The following is a 27,007-nucleotide window of genomic DNA, read 5'->3' on the forward strand; positions in this document are numbered from 1 at the left end:
GGACTGCAGAGCCTCCCTGGATCCCCAAGTCCTGACCACTCTGCACCCGACGCCCACGGCCCGTATCCAGGTGGCCCAACCGAATAGAGAGGATCCCCAGGCGATTCCGAGCAAGTGCCCACCCTGGGTTGACCTCTCCTGTCCCCCACAGCGACGACTGCAGTGTGAATCCAGGGGACCCCCTGACCACAAAAGGTCCGGACAAAGATACCTGTCGCCTAAAGGTCCACTGCACCCGCAGCCCCCTGGCCTTGGGGGACCCGACCTCCGGTGCAGCATCGTTCAGCAGGTGGCCCTCCTACTTGTCCAGCCTGTGGTTTTCCGAAACCGACCTGGTTCCGGAGTGAAAACGGCCTGGCTGGGCTCAGGGCAGCAACAGGCCACAGTGGCCTAAGGTTACTACAGTGAGTTCTGCTAGTGATTCCTATAGAGCTTTGTGCTACCATAAAGTCACCTCAAGGCGCTGTGGGGTGGGTGGGTACCAGGAGAGATGGAAAAGGGGTGTGGAAAGATGGATAGGAGCAGCATAGCATGATTAATGTATGTGCGTTGAGTGATCGTCCACAAAAACTCTTAACAAAAGGAGTGGTGTGAAGGGTGGCTATGTTTGAGGTTTGGCTGGTAGGGCTGAGGCCGAGTCAGTCAAATTTCCATCTTTGGCCATCTTTCGCTCCCGCGCCTCTGTCGCTGCCACGCTCATCAGTCTATGTCTGTATCGTATCGGTCCACCAAACTTTTATTTGTTATATTTTATTTTTACAGTTTTCTGTAGCACAAACTTAGCCCAGAGCCATCAGGGCGCTTCAGGTCAGAACGAGACACAAATCGTAAAACAGCAGATAAGCACCAAAGGAAACTGGCTTGGGGGTGTGAGCTGTTGGGAGGGGGTTCCAGATAGTGGTTCATGTAGCGCTCTTGCCTGGACGTTGGGGTTCCGGATAGTGCCGGGTTCATGTAGCGCTCTTGCCTGGACGTTGGGGTTCCGGATAGTGCCGGGTTCATGTAGCGCTCTTGCCTGGATGTTGGGGTTCCAGATAGTGCCTGGTTCGTGTAGCGCCCCTGCCTGGATGTTGGGATTTCCGGTGGTGATAGGTTGGTGGCAGAGTTGCCTGGAGGTCACTTCACGGGGGTCGGTGGCCCTGTTACCTCTTGGTTATTGCAGGGGGTCGGTGGCCCTGTTACCTCTTGGTCAGTGCAGAGATTCGGTAGTCCAGCTGCCTGGGGGTCACTGCAGGGGGGCGGTGCACCAGTTGCATCGGGATCACTGCAGGGCAGTGGCGGGGCGGGAGAACTGCCCCTCCCCGTGAGCACTAAACACTTCCCTTGCGGTGGCAGCTGGAAGGGCACTTGCAAGAGGACCCCTTGGTCTCTCCCAGGGGGCGCGGCCTGCCAGAACCCCTCTATAAAGAGAGGCGCCCAGGGGTGGTCGCTACCTTGTCAGCTGCCTCAGTCTGCCAGAGAGACGGCCCAGCAAGAAGCAGGTAAGCGGCGCAGCCCCGGCACACTGTGTGAGCGCCGGCACCCTCTCCTCACATTCATAACGCCCAAAACTCCTCACCATGGGGTGGGTGCACTTGGCATGTGGTGGCGCTAGCCCTCCCAGGGATACAAGATGTCTCCACTCTCCCCCACCCCGGCGTAAAGGCCGAAGGGAGGGGGTGCATATGTCTGTTCCAGACGTCCTTGTGTGGTGAGGGTGTAGAGGGTGTGGGGCTTTTCTCTGGGAGCGGCTAGCGCTCTGGTGCTCCCATGGGGGTTTTAGGCACCAATGATCTCCCTAAATATTAGTGCCACGCCCAGGTGTTCTTCATATAACGCCCTATGCTCGTTCTCTGCATGCTACTTTTATCAGAAAGGGAGCTTAGTGCCCAGGATCACACATCTTAGTCCACTCGGAATCGGGCTTAATATTCAAACTCGATTCTCCGGGTTCTCCCGTCAGCAATCAGGCCACTAACTAACCTTCCTGCGGTGGCTGCTCAGAAGTCTAGTTTAAACTTTAGAAGCGGTAAATTAAACTCTAAGGCGCCACACAAACCTCTGCGTGGCGCCGAAGGCATACTCTTCCCCCCCACCCCCCCACCTCTGCTGAGAAGTTGGGTCTCACTTAACTCTGTGCCTCCTCCTATTTAATTTCCTAAACTGAGCATTTTGAACTTGACTTTTCGTACAGCGCATATGCGGCTTCAAAGCGCTCGGATCCCGGAGTATTCTGAGTTTGGTATTAAGGCTGCTCGGGCGGTCCTGTAAGTAGTTTCTTTACACTGTTAGGCGTTCAGTTTACTTTCCGTAGTATACGAGCGGGCAGAACTACAGGTCCCATAATGCAATATTCCTGGAGATCAGAGCGCCTACAACTCTCACTGCACAGCTCTGTGAATGGAGACCGGCCGCGGATCACTGCTTCATCCCAAATCAGTCGCGAGGAGCCCGTGACGGTGAATGCGTTCCTGGACTACTAAATGCATTTATAATGTATGGGGGTGGGTGGGGTCTGGAGTGGATTCAACTAACCTTTAAAAGCCACGCAGTATTTTAGAATGCGGTGGTGTCTGAGAGGTACTGTATATTGTGGTGGTATCCATGCAGTATTTTAGAAAGGGGCAGTATTGTATACTGTGGTGGTATCTGTGTTGTATTTTAGAATGGGCTGGTGTCTGAGAGGTACTGTATATTGTGGTGGCATCCATGTACTATTGTAGAACGTAGTATCTGAGAGGTATTGTATATTGTGGTGGTACCCGTGCAGTATTTTAGAATGGGGCGGTGCCTGCGTGGTAGTACATACTGTGGTGGTATCCATGCAGTAATTTAAAATGGGGTGTCTGAGAGGCCTTGCATAAGGTGGTGGTATCCATGCAGTACTTTAGAATGGGGCAGTACTGTATATTGTGGTGGTACCCGTGCAATATTTTAGAATGGGGTGTGAGGTATCCATGCAGTACTTTAGAACGGACTGCTGTCTGAGAGGTATTGCATACTGTGAGGTATCTTGGTTCCAAGCGGGGTGAATGACCACACAGCCAGTCAATAACTGTAGTTAATGGCCCGCAAGTGATGTGCGCCCTGGAGGGCGTGGGTGCTTGAGGCTCAGTAATGTTTCACATCTGAATGTGAGTGGCAGGAGTGCATGACGTTATCCGCCACCCTCTGACCCCAGCAGTAACTTGTCTTTGCCAGGACTTAAAGGTAGTAACCACATCCCAGAGCGGTATAACACCAACACTTACTGACTGCGTTCTGGGCAGTTAGATTGCCTGTCACTTAACTGGAACCCGGGGACCCCCATTGAATCATCATTGGAAGCAACAAGCATTCCATCAAACACAAATAACACACTTCATTTAACTTGAAAAGACATATAAATAAAACCAAGTAAAAATTTATTAGGATGGTTGGGGGTTTTCTAAAGTCATTTGAATCCACACATCGTCAATATTATATTCCGTTTGATGCACCTGTCCTGCTCCCACAAATCAATCTCGGGATACTAGTTTAATTTTTTGGGTCCAATTTCAAACTCCTTGGCATTTACAGTAGATTTTGAACTGTTCACTTGTACATTTAGCCACTTTATTTATATACATTTTATTAATCTGTTAATTTTCTAATAAATCATGGACCCCCTGCAGAGGCCTTGTGGACCCCCAGGAGTCCCCCGACTGCAGGTAAATGACGTACACCCAAAAAAGAGAGTCCAGTCATTGTTTGGAGGGCCCGGGGGGGGGGAGGCAGTCCATCTCCTGGCATGAGGTGTTCTGACCAGTGATTGCTACAAGGAGTCAAGACCTAGGAGAGAAGGGTAAGAACTTGGCAAAGGGACCTGCCATAGGCCATATCCTCCCTGCCCTTCCAATCAGGATTTATAAAGCGCTTCAAATCACCTTTGAGGGCCTTGAGGCACTGGAGTTGATAGCTGCTTCGCGGTGCTCTGTTCATTCCAACAGCCAGGTCTTGAATCCTTTCCTGAATTCCTGGAGCGATGTCGAGTTCCTGAGGTGCGGAGGAAGGTCATTCCAGGCTTTGGCCGCCCTGTGAGAGGGGTAGCGCCCTCTGCTGTTGGATTTGCAGATCTGGGGCTGGTGCCCCCTATGGGAAGGGAGGCAGATTGCAGGTGTCTGGTCGGTTGTTGGAAGGTCATTTGTTCGTTGATGTATGCTGGTCCTTGGTTGTGCAGGGCCTGTGTCTGGACCCCTGGGCTGGACACTCAGAGGAGGCCTCGGTAGGAAAGTAAAGATGTGGATGGGACCAAAGTGGTCTCCATGACACCAGCTAGAAGCAAATGGGGTGGTTAGATGCCAGCTTCCTTGCTAGGACGAATACCTGTAACTAGCGGGCTACTCGCATCTCTGCAGCAGGTGCATTAACCCTCGGGCTATCTTGCTGGAAGGGATGTGTGGAGCGGACATGCAATGCATACCACAAAGGCTTGAAAGGGGATAAGATGTTACTGAGTTGGTGTTCTGAGCCATGAGGGACACCTGTGCGCACACGGTTCACTTGCCTTCACCTGCCATGGACTGTGGCTTTTTAATTGACAACCTCGCCAAGAGCATCACTGTGCAGCCAAAAACATGCCGGGCAAATGAGAAGTGGTTATAGAGGTCTTTTGTTTTTTACTCTGGGTCTGCATGGTCTGACCAGGTCTCGTGAATCTCTCGCCTGCTGTCCTCTGAACACTGCAGACAGCAGCTGCAAAACCCTCCTTTCCAGACCTGTCTCTTGGGCAGTAACCATCTGCCATAACCCGGCGTGCTCTCATAAATGAAAACTTTTTATAACTAGATTACCAGAGGGCACGAGCAAACTGCTTCACATACACTTGTTTGAGTAAAATACGGCAAATAAAACAAAAAAAAAACAAAATACCAAATACATAGGGCGATGGCAAGTGTAAAGATCTGATAAGTACATCCTTGGTTTCGTTTTTTATTTAAAAACTTGGAAATGTAGCGACTTGAAGCTTGCGTTAAGAGTGAAGTGCTGCTATGTTTTAAATTGGACAAAATGGTTTGCGCTACTTTGTAAAAGTTGTAACACTCTCACACCTGCAGCCATATTGGGGACGAAGCAGCCACATTTCATGTTGGTCTCTGAACAATGCATTAAAAGACCCACATTTGAGAGCGCACAGACTGCCAGTTATGGCACTAGTAGGCGCTTGAAGCCGCATCCACAGGGACCAACCTGTAAATCCACTTTGTAATAATGGAATTCAGGATTTAAATCGCATTATTTCTACATGATTCTGTCCTGGGCAGACCCCTGCTTTCAGCATTGCAAGGTGCCCAAAGGAATGATGTTATCCACCACAAATGACAAATTAAAGTATTTTCAAAAACCTTTTTAAACATTCTAAGTTAGGACTTAATTGCACTGTTGCATATCACCATATTTGCACAGTAATTAGTTTTATTGGAAGCAGCTTATGTTAATATAATTAGAGCTCCCGTTTTTTTAACGTTTCTATCTGTATTTATCTTATCATTTTTTTTAATTTTTTTTTGGCCTTCCTATTACTCCAATATTCTGCATTAAAGGATACATTAAGTTGTAGAATGATGTATTTACACATTTATTTAACTCAGATGTACACTCATAATTTGATGCCTGGTGTTTTTTTTAGCAAATTACGCAGCCACATACAACAATACCACATCCACATGTGCATATTGGCGATATACTACAAATATGTTAACATATGTCTGTATTTAAGGAAATCAGATCCTGTTTTGTAACTTTGTCGGATCAGCTTTTGCCTGGGATTAATGAAAGGCAGCAAGTTGAGTCTTTCACAAAACGCACCATTTTTCCACGTCTAAAAATAGACAGGAAGCACGTTGTTTTCTATAGTATTTATCTGTGAAAATGAGTAAAAACTGGAAGCCTTAAATGTAATCTCTGTAAGGGGATAAATCAAAGAACTTGTCTTGATCTCTGGTTTCTTTACAAACCCACTACGGCGCCCCTCCCCACTCTCTACGACTAGAGACCTGATAGTGTAGCTGTTGCCTTCCTTGTGAAGCTGCCACTCGTCTCGGGCCGAATTATAACCAATGCACCATTTGCAAGGGCAACCTCACTTGTCGTAAAACTAGGAAATGCTCACCAGGAATCTACCGTGCCTGCTGTTAGTGTCTTAAAAGTTTTTTTCTTTGCATTTTGGATCTCTGTACCCCTGGGGCTGTGAAGCCAAGTACACACTACAGGTACCAGAATGCAAAGTAGAAAGTGATTACACAAGCTATCTGACAACCTGGGCCCTACCTCGTCACAGGTGATGACTCCACTGGAACTTTACCTTAGTTGTGACTGAAAGTGTGTGCTTGGACAATGGCCAACAACCAATGGCAAAATTAATTTCTCGCAGACTTCCTGTTAGTGGTGCTGGAGTAGTTTTCAGGGTGGGGGTGCTGCTATCAGTGTTAAAAGTAAGAGATGATGGACAAAATGCTGAACAATTTCAAACATGCACCCCAAGCCAAAGATCTGGGCCTAAATCCTTTGTTTAGTATTATATCCATGAATTTATAGGGACTGAAAAATCAAAGCGACGCACAAAGAACGAGTGTAGCCAATGAGCCCCGCCCACTCATCGGGCGAGTGGGAGGGGTGTGGTCTGCAGCTGTTGCATTTTGGAGCACACTGCCACAAAGAAATTACTAAAGCATGGTGTTGGTGCACTGTCACAGACTGCACAACCCAAATGACAAGACCACTTAATTTGCATAGGCATGCAGCTTCACAGCTAACATTATACAGCTCACAAATGTATGGAATTCGGGTTCTAGTGAACATGTATCATGTGTCCATCACCAAGTAAAGCATGTCCATTTTTTCATCCTATGATATATTTGTTTGCCTCACACTTTAGAAATATATAATTGCTTCATTTGTGCTTTTCTAACTAATATTTTGAGATATTTCTACAGTTAAAGTTTATTTATTTTTTTTCCGGGAAAAAAATACAGCCTACCTTTTCACACTCCAAGATTGTCACATGATGCACGCTACGAAATTATCACTTTACAGTCCGGGAAAGAAAAGTAAACACTAATCCCTATGTTAAATGAATAAGGAGTGATTTGTCAGAAGTGAGCCTGACATTTGACCTGAGAACATCAAATTTAAAGGTTTCTTTATTATAGAGTCCCTCCCAAGCTCGAGCATGGTTATTTTTGGGGTGGCTTGCGCCCCTGTTTCCAGAGGCTATGCCTGTTCTGCGTCATCTCACTGATGCCAGACCTTAGATTTCGGCCTGTGGGCCTCGGCCGAGAGCCAGAAGGGTTATTTATGTATTACTGAGTGCCCCAGTGGTACGAGGTTCACCAGACTCCGGTGGAGGGGTGCAGTTAAGCCCCAACCCCCCCCACCCCCCGACTCCGATGCAGGTCCATCAGCGAGACCAATCAGAACATAATCTTCTGAAAACTGAACTATTCAAAGTCACTAACGACCTGGAATCAACCCGATCTTATCCTACTCATTGCAGAGGGTCGCGTAAAATCCACTGTGCTGCGTAAACTGTAAAATCCAATGCACCACTTTGCGCGACCCATCGCCTGCTATCGAACGCACTGTCTTTATTTCACGCCAGAGATTCATCCTGCAATGACTGACCAAGGTCACACTGAGCATCAGCCTCGGAAGATCGGGTCCACGTCACCCTAACAGCCGCCCCTCGACCAAGCAATCTACTAGGGCTAGTGGGGTGACCCCGAAAGGAGGGTTGACCCCCATGAGTACCTTTAAGCCATAACCCACGGTGGCATGCCAGTGTGCCTGAAACCCCCAGAACAGCCCCCCTTGCCACAGGGCGTCTCTGCCATGCTAGGGTCCTGAAGCCGGGCCGGGCTGGGAACCGAGTGCATCCCTGGTACAAATGCTCGAACCAGCCCTGCTGGTCTCTTCTCACTTGTTCCGACTATCGATTCTCTCTCTGTGGGGGCAGTCCAGTGACGGAGGTACCAGGAGCAGCCCTGGGATTTCATACCCGGCTCCCAGGGGCTCCATCCACCAGGGAAATGCCCGGTGCAGAGGCCGGCCCGGTCCTGTACTGAGGTTCATGGACTGCACAGGGGGGTGCTGAACTTTCATGGGGTAAGTCCTCGACACTGGGGTGTCTGCTGCTCTCTAAATGTCCAAGCTCCCCCTTGCCCCAATTCTCTCCCCCCCCCCCCCCCTCCCACCCACACACACCGAGGCCCTTGGTATCCCTCTTTGAGGGCACCTATTCTTGAGTGGCACGGAGATGCCCTTTACAGTGTGCGACCTTCATCTTGGGGCCCTGGCCGCCCGCCCCCCCCCCCCCCCCCCCCCGGTCTATTTAAAGGCGGCAGCTGACGTGAGCTGGAATGTGACTGTAGGGCACATATACCAGTCGGGGGTGGGCTTCTAACAGCAGGGTCCCCTCCCCCAGAGTACATCAAACTCGTGCATTAGACTCCCATCCTGGGGAGCCCCCGCCTACTTAATATCAGACATGAGGGGGCAATCTGCTCCTCCCGCACCCAGTTACTATCCGACATCAGAGGGCAAGGCGTGCCCTCACCCCATTTATATTAGACCTCGGAGGGCAGGCCCCCCTTCTCCATTAGACCTCTTTGACTTCTCTTGCCATAAGGGCAGTGCTTAATTTGTGCTCATTGTTTCCGGTGCTGAGCATCTATTTATGTTTAAGCATTTTCTGCGAGCAAAAGACGCATGGGAAAGACGGAGGCAGAGAAACGAAAAAGCGTCACAAAGGGAGAAAGCTGCAAGTGTGAGGTGAAGGGGCAGAGTGTGGCTTTAAATGGATTAGAGGCCCGAGATGGCTTCAGGATTACGCTGCCTCAGAATTCCGTCTTCGCACATTTAATTGCTGCAGCCGCGTGTTTAAGAGGAGAGCTTTGGGCACCGGCACATTTATTTACAAATTAAGCACTGCATAAGTGACACATCGGCAAGCTCCAAGAAAACCCCCACTGGTCCAGAAACCAGACCAGAGACCCACAATGCAAAGCGTGACTCGGAGCCCCACGTACACCATCCCACTCCCACATGACATGCTATCACCCCCCCCGGACAATGCAGGTTTAATTGAGGAACACACGGATCTCACCATTAACCAATCGGTGCAAAGAGACAAAGGAGTCTTTTATGGGCTGTTTTAGTCCTCATTGGGGCACCAGGTGACTCACTCAATCCCTTTGCTTGGTTCCTTCCTGGAAATGACGTGATCCAAGACAGCCAAGAGAAGGTCCAAAGTACACTTAATAATGTCCAAAGGAGGCCTGCTCTCGGTGCCCAAGCCCATAGGTCTGCCTTATATTTCACCCCTTTCTATCTGTGGGCTCAGGGACTTCCTGAGTGGACAAACCAAAAAGGGTGATAACTAGTTTTTACAACACCCAAAAATATCAACGCCAATAAAAGGAGCAACACCGCGCAGAATGTACTACCCCTCGCCCCCAACAGACCTCAATGATTCGACTGTCCAATATTTTGATTTTTCTCATATCAGCTCAGAGTTTGCTCCAATAAAAATCAAAAAGAGAAGACCTAAACAGTCAGCTCTCTGGCTCAATGAGAATTGGTAAGAACAAAAATCACTGGAAGAAACAGACCAGCGGTTCCAAACCTGTGGTCTGGGGACCTCGGGGGTCCGCAAAGCCTCCTCAGGGATCCGCAGATGCTGAGAATTACATATTAACACTTTCATTAAGTGCATATAAGTAAAGTGGGTAAAGGTACAATTGAAAATTTAAAAACATGCTGTAAATATCAACGAAATTCAAATAGGAGACTCAAAATTAAATTCGTGTCCTCCGATTGGTTCGTGGGAGCAGGGCAGGGGCATCAAACAGAAAATACTAACGACGATGTATGGCTTCAGTTAAATTTAGAAAAACTCCGACCTTCCAATTAAAAATGTGCATTTTAAATATTTGTCTGTAAAATAAATAAAATGTTGTTTGTGTATGTTTGGAATTCATGTTTCTGTATCTTTCTTTTTTGTGTGTAGTTTGCGGTTCAAATCATTGACTGTGTTTAGGCCGGAATCCCCGGCTTCCAATAACAATTCAGTGGGGGTCCCCTTATTGCAATAATTTAGTGAGTGGAGGGGGGGGGGGGGGGGGGGGTTCGGTGTTCCAGTAATGATAAACAAGGGTGCCCACAAGTCAAAAGTTTGAAGAACCGCTGTTGCCTTTTCACCTCCGTTCAATCAGGTCTCCAACAGACTGCACTGGGGACAGGATTCCCCAGTCCTCACCACTTCCAAAAACCCTTTCACCCTCTGACAAACTTCCCCAACTCCGGTCTGAGCACTCTTGGACAACCCAAGAGAACATGGAAATGATTCTCACACACAGCACCAGCTGGCCACCTCCAGCGCCCCTTGACTGCCTCGTATCTAGACTTCTGCCCCTTTAATCTCGCACAGCTGACCCTTAGTGCTGGCATGTAAACTGAGATAGTCTTCAGACATGGGAGAGACTGCTACATACATGACCGAGGGCCCGAGCACATACTAGGAAATTGGCACGCAAGTTGTGGCCACAGAATAGACCGCAAAAAGCTCACCACGGAACACATTTTCCCATTGACACAGAATGGGAAAGCCCTTTGCTACATCTGGCCCTAAGTGCTTTAAATGGGTAGGATGCACTACACCGAGGGCAAAACGATAGTACATTTCAGGAGGTAAGGGGTACTGGAGAGTGGGGAGCTGCACACGGATGAGAACACATAACAGAGCCTCCAGGCAGCACCCCTAGGCTGCTTTGGCACAGGTACTCCCCCCTACCATGTCAGCACATGGCGAAGCCCTGGCACCCTCGCCCCAACACCCAAGGATAAGTAGTCTCACCAAGCATCTTGAAAGGTGATTGAGGGAAACTCAATACAAACCAGCACTGAAAAAGCTAATAGAAATGGCCTATGCAAGAGTTATTGGCATTGCCATTTTTTTAAGCCATGTTGCACAGCACTGCGGCTGCTGTGCAACACGGCTGGAAGTAAAAAAAAAAAAAATGTGGAGGCAGCCAGCATTCACCACATCACACAGCTTTTTAATTTAGTGTCAACCACTCACAGCAGCCATGCTGCTGAGCATAAATGACTACAGCAAAATGACAAAGCCAATAGATCTACTATAGATGAAAACTATTGGCTTTGCCATTGCTCCTTAAATGTGGCTTGGGCAAACCTTTATCTGTCCTGCAGTCCTCACGTCATCAGCTGTCTTCATGCACTGGTCTGATCAAATGTTTGTCTACCACTGCAGGCATAATTGGGTCAGCCCACTTCACCCATTGGCCGTAAGTGACAGCGTTCTGCTTGATCATGTGTGCACAGCTGCCTGAAAAGGGAAGCACTTCAGTGCTTGAGCTGTGACCAGCCTGCAGGCCACTTTTATAATGTGCAAAATGTTTGCATCTGTTTATAAAAAAATAAAACCACTACTTGCTAAAGCTAGGCACCTTTACGGTTCCTCTAGGACATGGGTGGGCTTGATCTCTGGGGCTGGTTAAAACCTGAACCAGATTGCTCCTGGTCCAGCCCTCTCCAACCATGTCCAAGCAAGAGTCTCCTGTGCCAAAGGCACCGCTTCACTCCTGCCCATTGTCTTGGGCTATTCTGTTTGTGCTTCAACTGGGTATTTGGAACAGCATCCATCTTAGCAGATCCACGGTTCTGATTGGTTATCCTTGTGGAGTCTTTCTGGGCAGCTCATGGGTTCTCAGTTCCCTGATACTGGTTGAGCAGTCCATGCTGACTTCATTGTGAAAGGTAGAGGTCTGCACCAGACTGTCCCCAAAATGAGTATTTCAAAAGTAAGTTCCGACAACTGTCCCTCTGACATTTGAGGGTTTTTATTTTGAGAGAAGTGGGCAAGGTCTGATGTCGACAGTTAATTTTCCACTGATTTTAGAGTGTTAAGCTTTCCTTGGATCTGACCCATTCCCTTGGTTACAGCCTCTGGGGAGCTCCTCAGGTGAGGGTTATGTTTGACCAGTGATGGCCAGTTTATAAACATCCTCAATTGCTGATGTGCTGACCATTGTACCTAACCCTTCTAGCTTGGTTGACCAGTGGGGTTTGTAATAGCTCCAGTTTCTTCCCCTGATCCATTGAGCCATCCCATAGCTGAGGGATAACTGGTCACTAATAAAACTCAATAGTTTGGATAAAGGTGGAGTGCACATTACCAGTAAGTTCTCTAAAACCTGTAGTCTGGTAGAAGCACTTTGTGCACAAGGGGTAGCTCTGCAGGAACTTGAAGTTTCAAGGAGCTTCTGTTTCCGTCTTTATGGAAACGGATGATTACATTACATGATGTGCATGGTGGAGGAGGGCAATGGCAGAAACCATGGCAAGAAGTTGGGAGGTAATGTATTTTAGGACACACCGCCCAACCACGACATGTTGGTAGTTTTGTTTGTATGGGTTGTGAAAAGGTTTCACAAACTCAGCTGATGGGTGTTGAAAGGGGAGGGATTGTCTTTCTTGCAACGCTGAGTTTCCCTTTTCCATCTTTTCTAGACAATGTCGATTAAGTCAATTCATGCCCGGGAGATCCTGGACTCTCGTGGTAACCCTACTGTGGAAGTGGATCTGACCACGGCCAAAGGTAAGCTGGAAAACCTCTATGTCCCATGAGAGGCAAGCACCATGGTTTATAAAGTGCTGGTCTTTTTATTGCAGTCTTAATTTGCTCCACCAAAGATCTGGCATGTTTACTACAAGATCACTGATGCCCAGTGCTGCTGGCAACTTTTTTGTAAAACTCTGCTTAACGTCTAATTCATTTCGTCAGCACCATATGGAAGAAGGCAAATTTATTCCGAACACGTCCTTATATTTTAAATTGCTTCTATACAATCAATTGGTATCTGTTTTTGACAAGATGCAGATGTACAGATTAGCTAACTCCCTTATATCAAACAAAGTATTCAATTTTGCACGGCTCAGATCTAACCATGCCAAACTGTCTTGGTAGGCGCAATGGCCAATATGTTGCAAACTGCAGGCGGTAAGAAGGGTGTTGTCTGAGTTGCGAAGCCAAAATTAATACTTTATCTTTGCTTCTGCAGGACTCTTCCGTGCAGCTGTTCCCAGTGGTGCCTCCACTGGCATCTACGAAGCCCTAGAACTTCGTGATGGAGACAAGTCCCGGTACCTGGGGAAAGGTAAGCTCTGTGCTTTGTAGATGAACCTCTTGTCCTGTTTAGGAGGGCTTGGCGGTGGAGGGAGGGGGGGGGTGGGCGGGGAGGGAGGGAGGGAGGGAGGGAGGATTCTGGGATGGCGGGGTGAGGCCTAAGCTGTGTGGTTTTTCCTCTGTCTGGATCTACGTGGATCCTTTCAATAGGAAAGTTGTGATCTATCTGGGTCCTCTTGGGGGGGAAAAGGAACCCTGAGCTGTGTGGATCTTCTCCTGAGGAAAGGTGAGTCCTGAGCTGGGTGGGTCCTTTAAAAGAAAAAGCAGAACTCCAGGCATTGACTTCTCACAACGGTGGGTGTAGATTTTTCAAGGGTGTGCTTGATGTTGTCAGTGGGGAATTTTCAAGACTTGAAGGTTTTCTACAACCTCCCTGTTCTTCTATTTCTATGGAACATGCCTGGCCTCCACATTTATGGAGGAGGATTCAGTTGACCACAGTGGCCAATTTATGAATTTGGAAGCAAGATCACATAGAGTTCAAGGCTCAACCTCCTTGAAATGTCTTAATCAAAATCTCAGGTTACAGGAAGTTTGAGCCTGCACAAACTAGTTTGCATTTTTAGGTTTGTTTTCCGACTCCTTTGAACTCTGCCTCTTTCTCTAGGTGTGTCACATGCAGTTGACCATATCAACAAGACCATTGTGCCTGCTCTCCTCGAAAAGGTAAGTAACAAACTATTTTCTATTTGTGAAAGAGTTCAAGTCTGACTGCTGTGGCACAAAAGCTTAATAAACAACCTATTGGAAGGTTTTTGTGACTCATCTTTTGCCTGAAATATTGTATCCTGTTGTCTGAAGTGGTGGTTGAAAACCCAGTGGTCCTGAATACAGTTATGTACCAATCGGCCACTGCAAACGTTCAAACCAATTCATTTGGTGTGAAACTGGCCTATAATGATGGAAGTAACTTGCCCCCCTGAATAGAATCTGCTTCCACCACCATCACTGCAAATAAACCCATACCAAGAATGCCCCTATTTTAACAGCTCAAACTGTTGTCTCCTTATCTAGCTGGAGCTTGGCGCTAATTACTTCTGCTTGTAGAAGCCACATTAACAAGTCTAATTTGAGAATAATGATACCAGGGTTTGGAATTAATGTGCCTGACTGGAGTCAATGAGATATGCATTGTGTAAACTGGGAATGCACCTGTCTGGGGAGCAGGAAAACTTCGGAGAAGTGGGGTTGGCATGGAAGAATGATGCTGCCTGGAGTATGTCACTATCATACTAAGCTGCCTGTAGGTGCTCCTGTTAGACATGCTTCAGGACATCCTAGGACCCCAGCACAGGGGCCCGTGGGGTTATCTGAAGCTTTATCTGGGAAAACAAGCAGTTCTACTGCAATACAAGGGAAATGGACACATGAGATCCCATTGTGGGTTTGGCTGAGAAGTGATACTGACTGATTCAGTCTCACATCTGTTGGTTACTCTTCCATGCTCGGTGCCAAGGAGCATAGTTCCTGTGGCTTATGAAATACTACAGTGGGTGACATATGTATGTACAAATGATTTCAGAATATTGAAATATGGATGTCCAACTTGCTTCTCACATTTTAGTTCAATCTTGTCTCATTACTGTGAATTCACCTTCCATCACTGGCACATTCACCCACACTTAGGGGGTGATTCTGACCCCGGCGGTACAAGACCGCTGGGGCCAGGGTCGGAGGGAGCACCGCCAACAGGCTGGCGGTGCCCCGCAGGGCATTCTGACCGCGGCGGTTCAGCCGCGGTCAGAAGAGGAAAACCGGCAGTCTCCCGCCGGTTTTCCGCTGCCCTTCTGAATCCTCCATGGCGGCTATTTAGACACCCCATACCGCCATCCTGTTCCTGGCGGTTCGCCCGCCAGGAACAGGATGGCGGTATGGGGTGTCGTGGGGCCCCTGGGGGCCCCTGCAGTGCCCATACCAATGGCATGGGCACTGCAGGGGCCCCCGTAAGCGGGCCCCACTTTGAATTTCACTGTCTGCCTTGCAGACAGTGAAATTCGCGACGGGTGCAACTGCACCCGTCGCACCTTCCCACTCCGCCGGCTCAATTCTGAGCCGGCGTCCTCGTGGGAAGGGTTTTTGCACTGGGCTGGCGGGCCGCCTTTTGGCGGTCGCCCGCCAGCCCAGTGCAAAAGCCAAAATACCCTCAGCGGTCTTGTGACCGCGGAGCGGTATTTTGGGAGGGGGGGGGGGGGGGGGGAAGTCTGGCGGGCGGCCTCCGCCGCCCGCCAGACTTAGAATGACCCCCTTAATGTGCTAAATTATCAATTTTTCCTTTCCAGAAAATGAGTGTGGTGGATCAGGAGAAGATTGACAAATTCATGATCGAGCTGGATGGGACTGAGAACAAATGTAAGGTGTTTATTTTATTAAATATTTGCTTATTGGTCTGAATCTTCTGAACCTTGCATGTGTTACACAGTATGATGCAAAAAAAGCTCGAGCCTGAGGAGGTGGTACTGAAAAGGGCCTTTTAACTATAGGATGATCTGGATGTAATTCAAAGATGGAACAACTGAAGTGCAGCCACTGCTGCAGGTCCCTTACATTAAGTATAGTCATTCATAATCTACTTTGGAAATTGAAGACTCCAGCAAAACTGGATTGTTGTGTTTTAGAGTACACCTAAATGCCACCTTGGAGCACCTGTCGAGACTGCCTGCCAAACTGCTGCTGAAACTAGTGAGTTGCTGACGCTTGTTGCAGTACTGAGTAGTATTCTGTGCTAAAAAGTAACAACTTGTCAAAACACATTTCTTAGCATGCGGGATCTCTGAAAGGGCATTCCAAAGAGAAAATAAAGGCCTGCCTCTAAGAAAAGATAGCCAGGTTCAAAATACCTCCGTGAGCTGAGGGTAGAGGCTGTTAAATTTTATCTTACTAATGCACACTGCTGTCGTCCTACCTGACTGCATTTCAGTTCAGGGATGATTGGGTCCTCTGGGTTGAGGTGGCAAGCGGTCTGGTTGCTTAGGATTGTAATAGGGTAAAGCATTTGCCACTGGGCGTCCTTATGAGTATTCTATAAACTAGAGGTAATTGGCTTCCCTCTTACTATATTCTCACCTGGATGAACTACTAGGGACCCAGTGGAACATTCCTCTGATTTGGCGGGCATTAGATATGTACTGGTCAAGGTGACTTAAGACTTTTGTAAACATCTTACCTTTGTCTAAATCAATTGCCCACCGTACCACCAACCACATTGCTAAATGCATCCGCTCAATATTGCACTCATGTCAAACTGATTGCTATTTAGTTGACGTAAATACTGCAGTTTAACCAACTGTTAATAGCAATCATATGCAATGGGCTCTACGTGATCCACAGTAGACCATTATCAGATGTGTAGTGGGCTCTGTACACATGTGAGCTGGCATTGATACAGAATGCCAGTCTTTAGACATCAGTTTCTTTCTCTCGTTAAAGCTGCATTCAACTAAGGGAACTGACAGGAAGTGGGGTGCTTTGTTGTCAATGGAAGTCTACATGATGGTTCTCTTTTTGCCCAACAGCTAAGTTTGGTGCCAATGCAATCCTGGGTGTATCTCTGGCAGTCTGTAAAGCTGGGGCAGCTGAGAAGGGCGTACCCCTGTACCGCCACATTGCCGACCTGGCTGGAAATGCTGAACTCATTCTCCCTGTGCCGGTAAGTGCTTCCCTGACCCTGGTCCCTTAAACCATTGGGTGGAAGATCTGCTGATCTAAGTTGTTAGATGAGCTGCAATTGGAGATTCCCATTAGTGTCAACCTCCAGGTCACTAAGAAAGGACTCTATAAATATAGGATCTTTCACTCACTGATCTCGTAATATTTTACAGTTCATCTTCTGTCCACAGACCAGGTCTTGAGCCCTCTACTGTTAGAAGTTTGACCTGAAAGCTTTAACCGAATTTTTAAATGTTAGTCCCTTTTTGAGACTTACTAGACTTGGTATTCAGTGATTTCAGACTAGGCTTTGCTATAATTTTGGGCATGTTTGTTTCTAAATGGTACCACCATTATTAGTTTGAGGTGAGCGATAAGTGTCCATTCCTAAAGTCTTAATTGCGATGAAACGGATTACAAGTGAATTGAACCTTTCAACACCCCACCAGACAAATACACAACAGTTGTTTTCCAGAGAATGCCACATTCCCTGGCCCATTACTCATCCACGCATAGCCCCTCAGGACATCTTTCATCCCCCGAACTAGCACTTTATGGAGTGCCTGGAAAGCCAGTATGTGGAAACTGGGTGGAGAAGTAGTTGTAGTGTTCAGGCTTGGGCTGATCTGAGGTGTGCTCCAGGCAGATTTGCACAAAAAGGGAGCAAACTGTCTAATTTGTGAAGTAAACACGCACACATTAAACATTACTTCTTGAATCTTATAGACATACTTCCAAAAAATGCCCCACAATTTCTTGGGCTAAATGCAAATGGCTTAATTTGCCTTTTAATTGGCTGGCTTCCCTCATCCTGCTTACGTAGATTTTGATTTACTGGTTTGCCTCAATTGTTTTCACCCCTTCTTCTTACACCAGGCTTTCAATGTGATAAATGGCGGGTCCCATGCAGGCAACAAGTTGGCCATGCAGGAATTCATGATCCTGCCTGTTGGGGCTTCCACCTTCCGCGAGGCCATGCGCATCGGTGCTGAGGTATACCACAACCTCAAGAACGTCATCAAGGCAAAGTACGGGAAGGATGCCACCAACGTGGGGGATGAGGGTGGATTTGCACCAAATATCCTGGAGAACAATGAAGGTATGAGCATCTGGCCAACACCTTGAAAGGGGAAGGGTCTGCGATTAAGTTGGAAGTGTTGATTAGATTTCTTGGCCTGTTTTGTTACTGTTGGATGGTGGCTTAGCACTGAAGCAGGCCAAGGGAACAACCTGTAAATTGCAAAGACCACATTTCTGAATCCTTCAGCCTTGAACTAGCTGGAGAGGAAGCAATGCACAGAGTGTGTATAGATGTCTGTAAATATTTCCCTACAGTACATATAAACTGCTGTAAATGGTACACTGTAAAATACCCAGTGGACAATAACTAATGTACTAATGCATGTTTAAACCTAACTTATCTTGGGATAGCGGAGTCCACATCCTAGTCATGAAGGCAGATGTGACTTTGCCCCAGAGTAGCTGCAAGTTTGACTACGAAAGATGTCCTGTCCCTGCAGATGCAACATTGGAAGAGCTGTAAAACTGAAGTTATTGCTTTAAGTATAGGACTGTGCAAGGCACATCAAATATAGTAAGTTAAAGGTCGCTTTAATAACCTTGTGGGAGGGGTGGGAAGATAACTGGGAGCCAAAGAAGTCCAAGAGATTGTCTCTGCAGTATTAATCCCTGCTTTACAGTCCCATCCATGAGGTTGAGTATAGTTATAATATAAACTGACTAGACTACTGTCCATGCACAGAGTCCAATTTACAGTTCAAGAATGAAGGTACATTGATGTGAACTTGACTGGCCCAAGAGGGTGTATGCTGACCCCTCTGATTGCAGAAGGGAACCTGTCTTAAGAGTCTGGGCTCTTTTTAGCACTTGGTGTCTAGTGACAGGCCAAGGCAAATACTTGCCAAAGGTCTCTTCTCAAGGGTTCAGATCTGACTTTGATTTAACAGCTCTTATGGTAACTTGATGATGTATGAAAGGTCAGTGGGATGCAAGAGCCGCCCCCACAGAACCTGACTAAAGGTCAGGCCTTTATCTGAAGGTCATCCTACAAACTGAGCCTGGTCAGTCACTATGAATAGTTCACTGCAGGGCCAAGCTTGCAGCTTAAGTTGCAGTTCTCTTTGCCAAGGCATCAAGCATGCTGCAATCTCACTTCAACCATGGAGCTTCTTGCAATGTGGGTCATACTTGGGGCACAGAGCCCCTGCTGGGGTGCATGCTCGAGGAAGTGGGAGTTGAGACATCTCGAACCACAACCCAATGTTTGCCAGCCAAGACCAGGCGTTGCAGAAGTTATAAAAAATATTATAGTATGTAATATCTTAAAAGTGTAAAAACATGAAATAAAAGACTTGTGCGAAACTTGTGACATAGCAAGTTCTTAGGAATCCCAAGTAGGAAATCACTATTTCAAGTGTATTAAACTCTTTTGAGGTCATTTGCAATGCCCACCGGGTCGCAAAGAAACTTACCTCAATATTAATGAGGTAGGTCTCGGTTTGCTACCCATTGGGAATTGATAAAATCAGAGGGATGGTGGCCTGCTAGGGTCAGAAGACCACCACATCTGGTTGCTTTTTAAATAAAGCAAACATTTTTTTTTTTTAAATGAAATGCAGAAGTTGCGATTAAAAAGAAAGTAGGCAATGCCTGAGCTTAAAAAAAGCTTTTACGAACACTCACAAAGTGGATGGAGTCCCTTTGGAACCCCTTCACATTTGCAAATAAGTTGCCACCAATGTCAAATTGGTGGTATATTGCAAATGTGTTCCGGTTGCAAAACATTCACACATACCACTGTTAGGTACTGGGAAGGGATGCCCTAAACACGCCCTTTCTAACACGAATCGCAAACACATTTTGCGATTTGGAAATAGGTTACCAAATCACAAATGGGGCTTTATACATCCCAAAAAGCCTTTTTGCACTCGCTGTCTGATTTTGCGAATATGCCCATTTGTGATCAGCAAAAACATTTGTAGATGTGGCCATGAGAATGCTGCTGCTCTACGTTCATCCTATTGGAAACCAAAGGGATACATATCTGGCCTAAAATGAGTTCGTTCTGATGAGAAATTATTTCTTATATCTGCATCACATGCAGCAATCCTTTTGCCTCTTGACCTTGCTTCAGAGATGAGCATGTTGAGTGGATGCAGTCCTCAGCCTGCTGGATAGGGCCATAACACCGTCATCCAGTTGGGAACTTGCATATATGTCCCAAAAAGGCTCTGCAGAAGTCCTGAATGCTTGTAGTTTGTGGACCATTGGCTTGTTGGAGTAGCAGGATATTACCGTTTTCGAACGACAAAGCGCCTGATTGCATGCATGGGTTTCAAGTAGCGCTAAACAAATCTACCTTGCATTACTGCCTTGCAGAGACCAGAGGTTCGATCAAAGCAAAGGTGGTGATTTAAGAGTACAAACATTTGATTGCCACCTTAAAAGTAAAGTGTCAGTTTTGGTGGCTGAGCCTAGTAACCCAGGTGTGTAGCAAAAGGTGTCATTCCCCAGCCCCTATCCATTCAGGATTTCCATGTTTTACTTCCCACAAGAACTAAGGTGGAAAGGAAGATTATCGCTGCAGTGCACTGCCTGGTCAGACTCGATTTGGCACATCAATTGTACCAATGTGCTCTTACGCGCTCTTGACGAAGCATCAATCTGGCCTTCTCTCTAACCTAACTGCACCTACATATGACTGCATGGTTTTGGGGCGATATGAGATTGTGCCTGGAATTGGGGTGACATTGGAAGGCTCAACCTCCAGGGCTTCTGCTCCCAGCCTGAACTCAAGTGACACTTCCGTGGCATTCTTACTGCACAGAAAGTTGTGTAGTCTTACTACTAAAGCTCACCTGGACGTCTAGGGCCCTGAACAGAGCTACCGTTCCCTTTAGGGGTGTGTTAATGGCAGGTTTTACTTTATAAAGACGAACCAGCAGGTGTTCGCAGTGGTTTGGGTGGTCTCTTCTAGGTATCGGAGTGCTGGTAGGACAGCTTTGTGTGCATGAGGATGCATTGTTTGGGTGACTGAGCGTAGACTGATCAGAGTTGTAAAAGCTGTTTGTGTGTGAATGTGATGCTAGGTGGCACAAGAGCCTGTGGAAGATCTCTCTGGGATTCCCTTCAGTTTGGGGGACACTTTGGGAACACAGATCTGCTCAGCAGGCCTGCGTTCAAATTTAGCAGTGAAACCTGGGTCTTCGGGAGATGGCTACTACCTGGACTTTTGTGGCGTACCAGGTAGAGGTGGAAATGAGTCCATGCGGGAGTCCAAATGGATGGCTCTGCAGGTACCTCACCATCCCTCAGATGAAGCTTGGTGCCTCACCCACTTTACATTTCGAAGGGAGCATGTTGCTGGTCCTTAATTTACAAGTAGTTCGGGTAGCTTTAGGTCATGGTTGGGGAAAGGTATCCTGGTGTAGTTTACTGAACCAATATGTCTTTTGGTTACAGTGGGGAGGTGCCATTGATAAGGTGTGGGAGGTGGGCGACACAGGGCTCCCTGTGGGTGTGGTGTAGGGCTGCCATCTTGTAGATGGCTTTGCTTCAAGGACTCTCATCCTACCTGTATTGTTTTTAGCTCTTGAGCTCCTGAAGAGTGCGATAGAGAAGGCTGGCTATCTTGACAAGATCGTGATTGGCATGGACGTGGCCGCTTCAGAGTTTTACCGTAACGGGAAATACGATCTGGACTTCAAATCTCCTGATGATCCTAGCCGCTACATTACTGGGGAGAAACTGGGAGAAATCTACAAGAGCTTCATCAAGGATTATCCAGGTGAGAAGCAGAACCTGGGCGGGAGGTGCTGTTAATGCTGCAGCCTACGCTGGTGTTAGAAATACAACACTGTTGCACTTTCAGTGTGTAACGACTAATCACACAGCAGCTTTTAGCTAAGTAACTGTGCCACATAAAACCAGTTCTGATATCCAAATGCACAAGCACATGGGTGGGCGGGTTGGCATTCACCCCACAGCTGGCAGATTTATTTTTTGTTCTAAAGACCAGTGCTCTTCCGAATCAATGTGACTGGAGTCGTTTCCATTCTAAAATGCTTTTGACCAGGTCCTAGTCTGCCTAGATACACTCACATATTTAGATGAGCTTTCTGAAGTCGAGATTGTGAATTAATGAGATTGTTCTAGGTATCCAGTTATTTCCTCATGCAACAGGAGCATTACAATCAACCAGTTAACTCGCTGCAAATCTAATTTCAAACGCTGTTTACTGGTTACAATAGGAGAGGACTACTTGGTAGATAGAACACCCTTCTCCAGATCTTGGTTGCCTTTTCTTTTTTGTTTAAAAAAAAATATATATATATATATATATATATTTTTATTATTAATTACTTTGCGTTGTGATCACTTACGTGGTTGAGCTTCTCAGCAGCAAGAGGCTTCCTCAGCCTCACTTCTACTCTGGGCTGCTCAAAACATGTTCATCTGGAGATCTTCAGTTGTATCTATTCAGCAGAGGGTTTCCTTGTGGGCTCTTATTTTGTTTTTTTGCTATTCATACTGGAAATGGAAGACAAAGTGTACCAGAATGGAACTAAAAGGAGTGAACGATTTATCTGAACATTGAATGATGGCTCTTGACAGTCTCACCTAATCAGGTGATGGGTACATGTCACTAAGGGAGAATGTTCTTCAGAAAAAAAAACTCCTTGCCTGTCATGCAGAAAAGGTTTATCAACACATTCTTGTTGGGTATAACCAGAAGTATGGAATTAAGGAGGTGGATATTGTGCAGGATGTGCTTCAAGAGTTTATATGCAAAAGTCAGACTCCACAAACCTGAATGGTTTCGGTTGCATAATCTCTTATTGCAGACCATTATTTTAGAGTCCATCTTTCATGTGCATGCTCGGAATAATTGGCTTCTAACACCTAAATGTTTATCCTCTAAGGATAGAAACTGGTGTGTTGCATTGTTGTACATAAGGATTGGACAACAATGCTGTTGAACAGATGTGGGTGGGAGAGAAGACTGAGCTGCTACTGAGTGCTCAAACTCTGTCTATTAACAGTGGTGTCCATCGAAGATCCCTTTGACCAGGACGACTGGGAGACCTGGAAGAGCTTTCAAGCCCAGGTGAACATCCAGATTGTGGGGGACGACTTGACTGTCACCAACCCCAAGAGGATCCAGAAAGCTGTGGAGCAGAAAGCCTGCAACTGCCTCCTCCTGAAGGTGAACCAGATTGGCTCCGTCACAGAGTCCATCCAGGCGTGAGTATCCTCTTGGGTTACTGACTATTCGAAGGGGAGAGGCGGGTGGTGCTGGGAAGGATGGAGCTGAGGTGGGAATTTCTGGGGTGCTCGGAGGGGATGGTGCTATGGAGGGAGAATGAGGCTGACAGTCTTGGCGGCTGCTGGTGATGTGGTTGGTGAAGAGGGCTGTATAATGCTTGTGCGAGAGGATGGTGGTGACGTGCAAGTATCTAGGGACTAACTAGGGTGGAAAGATGTGGCGTGGTCCAGATTTGGGACAAAGATGGTGCTGGGGAGGTCTTCAGGGAGAAATAATGGGGCTAGCACATGGGTGTCTCAGAAGCTGCTGGAGGGGAGTCTATCTTGTTGTTTCTGGTACCGAGGGCGGGATAAAAGTAATATCCGGGCACAGACAGGTACGCCTTGCTGGGACAATCCTGTTTGTCCTGCATTGTCCTTCTGAAGCTTGCTTTGGGATCTAGACAGGTAAGACATTGCAAAGCTTACAAGTTCATGAATGTTGTAGCCACTGCTTTGTTACCTGAGCAACAAATTCACAAGGACCAGAGCACCGTCACTTTCAGCACTGAGACCATACATGCCGTTGGAGTAATAAAATCAATGACTACCTCAAGTGGGGGCAGACTTCTGTAAATGCAGACTCAGTGGGGTGTACATGTAGTTGGTTGATGTAAAGGAAGTTTCTAGTGAAGCAAGTGTTTTCTATGGTGGTGATGGATGACCACACATGTAAGCTTCCCAAAGTCTAAAGGGTTTCCCTTAGTGTAAGGGGGTGTTTAGTATCCAGGGATTAAAGCACAGCTATTTACTAACTAAGCTTGGTATCCTATAAATGTTGAGTGCCGTCTATTGACAGCAGTTTTTATTTTTGCTAGATGTAAGCTGGCTCAGGCCAACGGCTGGGGTGTGATGGTGAGCCATCGCTCTGGTGAGACAGAGGACACTTTTATTGCAGACCTGGTGGTTGGACTGTGCACTGGACAGGTGAGCTGCCTGTGAGGGGAAATGGTGGGTCTGATGGTGTCTGGACAAGAATTATCCTGTCCACATGACTGCACAAAGGACACATTGGAGCGGCACATTACCTCCAATATGGTGAATGGAGAGATGGTGTACAAGGGGTGCCTGCCTCATTAGACATCTGCTAGCCTCCCAACCTGTATCTTGAATCTGGGGTGGGTAAAGGGCTGAGATCTGGTGTATTTGGTCCCTGGGGAATTTTTGTTTCCTCAAATTAGTGAGCAACCTACCCCATCCTTGTACACCAAGTGTTTTAGTTTCATAATCCTAATTTCCCAAATCCTAAATGTACGCCTTGATGTAGGTACTATCTAATGCAAAGCTTAAACTTCTGCTCTTGCTGTTTCCCTTCAGATTAAGACTGGTGCTCCATGCAGATCTGAGCGACTGGCCAAATACAATCAGCTGATGAGGTAAGCTTCAGAGGATTGACCCAGAATGTTGCCCTGCCTGTTCCAAGTTTAGTTTTTAAAACTTGATAAACTTATTGCATCTTTGTGCCCTATGCTTTTAATATCTACATGGCCCCTCTTGTTACTCATTACACCTTCTGGCCACAGGTACTATGCTGACAATGCACATCACTGGCATGCCTTGATAGACTGCTATAGGTTTTACACATTCAGTTCAAAGGGGGTGTCCGTGCAGTCGCTAGTTTGGTGAATTCCATGTCTTAAACTCAACACTGACCAGACTGAAGTCCTTCTTTCAGTAAGCCTTCTCTCTAGTCTTCAAACTGAGGGCCAGACGGTTTCGGTCCTCCTCTCATATTCTAGAGCTCAGAATCCAGGTGCAATTTTTACGATACTTATTTCGAGGCTCACAAACTTACACATGATTTTTCATTCTGGAGAAAAAACTCAAATGATTCTGTCTTTGCCTTTTTTCCTCCAGAGAAATGTTGGACCAGTTCCTCATCAATTCTAAGCTGTAGCAATGTCATTGTTCGAAGGATTGCTCTCCTTCACAACTTGCAACTTATTCAACAAGTCTATTTGTCTTGTTATGAGGCCGCATACGAGAGCCAGTATCTTGAAAGATCTCCCCTCTTGCATTAGCTGTCCATGTAGAAGGGCTTTCCTTACAATGCCCCGTGTTAGTCATCCTTAATACAGCCTGCCCACTGACAGTTAGAAGGCCTCTTGTCCTATTACACTTTATAAGACCCCTTCATCCAGAACCTTCTATGTTCACACCCTCAAATTTAAGAAAGTTCACATTGGCGTTCCTTTTCTTCAGTTACTTAAGCTTGGAATAATATTCCTTTAACTATCTGAAATGGAAAGTCTCCTGAAACTGTTAAACTAGTTCTCTTTAGAGGTCTGCATCCACCCAGATATATTTCAGGGCCATCATTTCGCTGCCCCCTTCTGCCGCCTCCTCCCCCCCCCCCCCACCCTCCTTTGGGTATTTGCTTATAAAACACACTTGAATCAAACCAGACACGAGTTGTGCAGAATGTGTTGGAGTTCAGATGTCACCAAGTTCTCATTTTTAAGAACCTCTCCTGAGTCTCACTCTATGCACAAGATCTCTTCTATTTGGTTACAAGAAACTACCTTTCTGAAGTCCAGATTAGGCACATGGAACATTTCCTCCTTATTTCCAGTAAAATTTTTATTGTCAGCACCATGATTCCCCCAGTTAAAATGTTGCTGTACCATGAAAGAACATTTTGCTGGTTCAGTAATAAGGGTGTTCTTCAGGCCTTTGCCTTTTTATTACTCTTATGGGATTACTACTGTGGTGGTTTGTTTGTACAGGGTTCCTACTCTGCTGGTTTGAGTGTATTGCACGTGTAGGGTTTGTGTTGCATTTTGATTTTGCCCACAGGATAGCTTTTGCTTAGTCACACACTTGGTCTATCCAGATACTAATCGTGTCCTATTTTTCCTTACCCTAGGATTGAAGAGGAGCTGGGAGACAAGGCGGTCTTTGCTGGACGTAAATTCCGCAACCCCAGGGCCAAGTAAAGTGCTGCTTGGCTGCGTCTCTGCTCTGCCTTCCATTCGTTGCTGGTTGGAGTGATCCGTTGTTTCATGAAGGCCTCGGCACTTAATGGGACAGTTTCCTTTTCCACGGCCAGCGTTTTCTTGCCTTCTTGTATTGGGTATAGTTCTGCGTGTGGTGCCCTACCTGGAAGGTTGAATCGCTGGCAAATTGATTCTCCTGACCTTGGTTTTAGAACTGTGGTAGCCTTGGCTCTGTCTTCCAGTAAATACTTTCTCTGATGGGCCTTACCAACCTGTTTGCCATCAGTGCCTTTGGCCATTTTGATTTTGTAACGGTCTTCAGATTCTGTTAGAATTACTTGGAACTGCTAATTCCAGAAGGAAAACCTGGAAAGATAAACTGGACGGAAGCAGTGCCTCATCTCATGAGTCCTAGTTTGTGGCAGTTTCCTGTCCAATGTTTAACCTGAAATGGTTGCCCAGCACTATCTCACAGGTCAGGTGGTCTGTTCTCCAGCCGGTCTTTATGGATCCTCCTAGAATGGGTCATCAGTTGGCTGCCTCTCTGTGTGAAGCTTACGTGTAAACGTGATGTATGTTCGGTATCCGAAAATTAACCATAAAAATAACCCAAGAGTGGCCTTTTGTTTGTTTTTTATGTGAATTTGTCTTGTACACCACCAGCTACCACAGAATTGTATGACTTGTACAGCGCTCAGTACACCTGACGAGGGAATAATCCCCAATTTCACAGTCCAGAGTTGCATCTCAAAGGCATGTGGTTGGATCAGCAGTGGGAGTAGAATCTCCCTTTGGGAGATAAATGTTGATGTGCTATACATAATGCAGCATTTGCCACAGTGTACGTGCTTTAAGTGTTGCAGAGACTGAGCAGTTGCCTTTTTATAGACATTGGGTTGCT

General features: G+C 46.8%; 1 protein-coding gene across 1 annotated transcript; it reads left to right on the forward strand.

Moving 5' to 3' along the window:
• The first annotated feature begins 1,374 nt into the window (after positions 1–1,374).
• On the forward strand, positions 1,375–26,719 carry LOC138266923 (beta-enolase). The gene is made up of 12 exons (XM_069215680.1): positions 1,375–1,481; positions 12,526–12,613; positions 13,077–13,172; positions 13,809–13,867; positions 15,481–15,550; positions 16,714–16,847; positions 17,723–17,945; positions 21,456–21,653; positions 22,909–23,110; positions 23,989–24,097; positions 24,488–24,546; positions 26,037–26,719. The coding sequence occupies exons 2-12, from the start codon at positions 12,529–12,531 to the stop codon at positions 26,104–26,106; spliced, it is 1,305 nt and encodes a 434-aa protein (XP_069071781.1). The 5' UTR covers positions 1,375–1,481; positions 12,526–12,528; the 3' UTR covers positions 26,107–26,719.
• Positions 26,720–27,007: the final 288 nt, after the last annotated feature.

Source organism: Pleurodeles waltl, chromosome 12 (assembly GCF_031143425.1).
Source record: "Pleurodeles waltl isolate 20211129_DDA chromosome 12, aPleWal1.hap1.20221129, whole genome shotgun sequence".
NCBI classification, from domain to species: Eukaryota; Metazoa; Chordata; class Amphibia; order Caudata; family Salamandridae; genus Pleurodeles; species Pleurodeles waltl.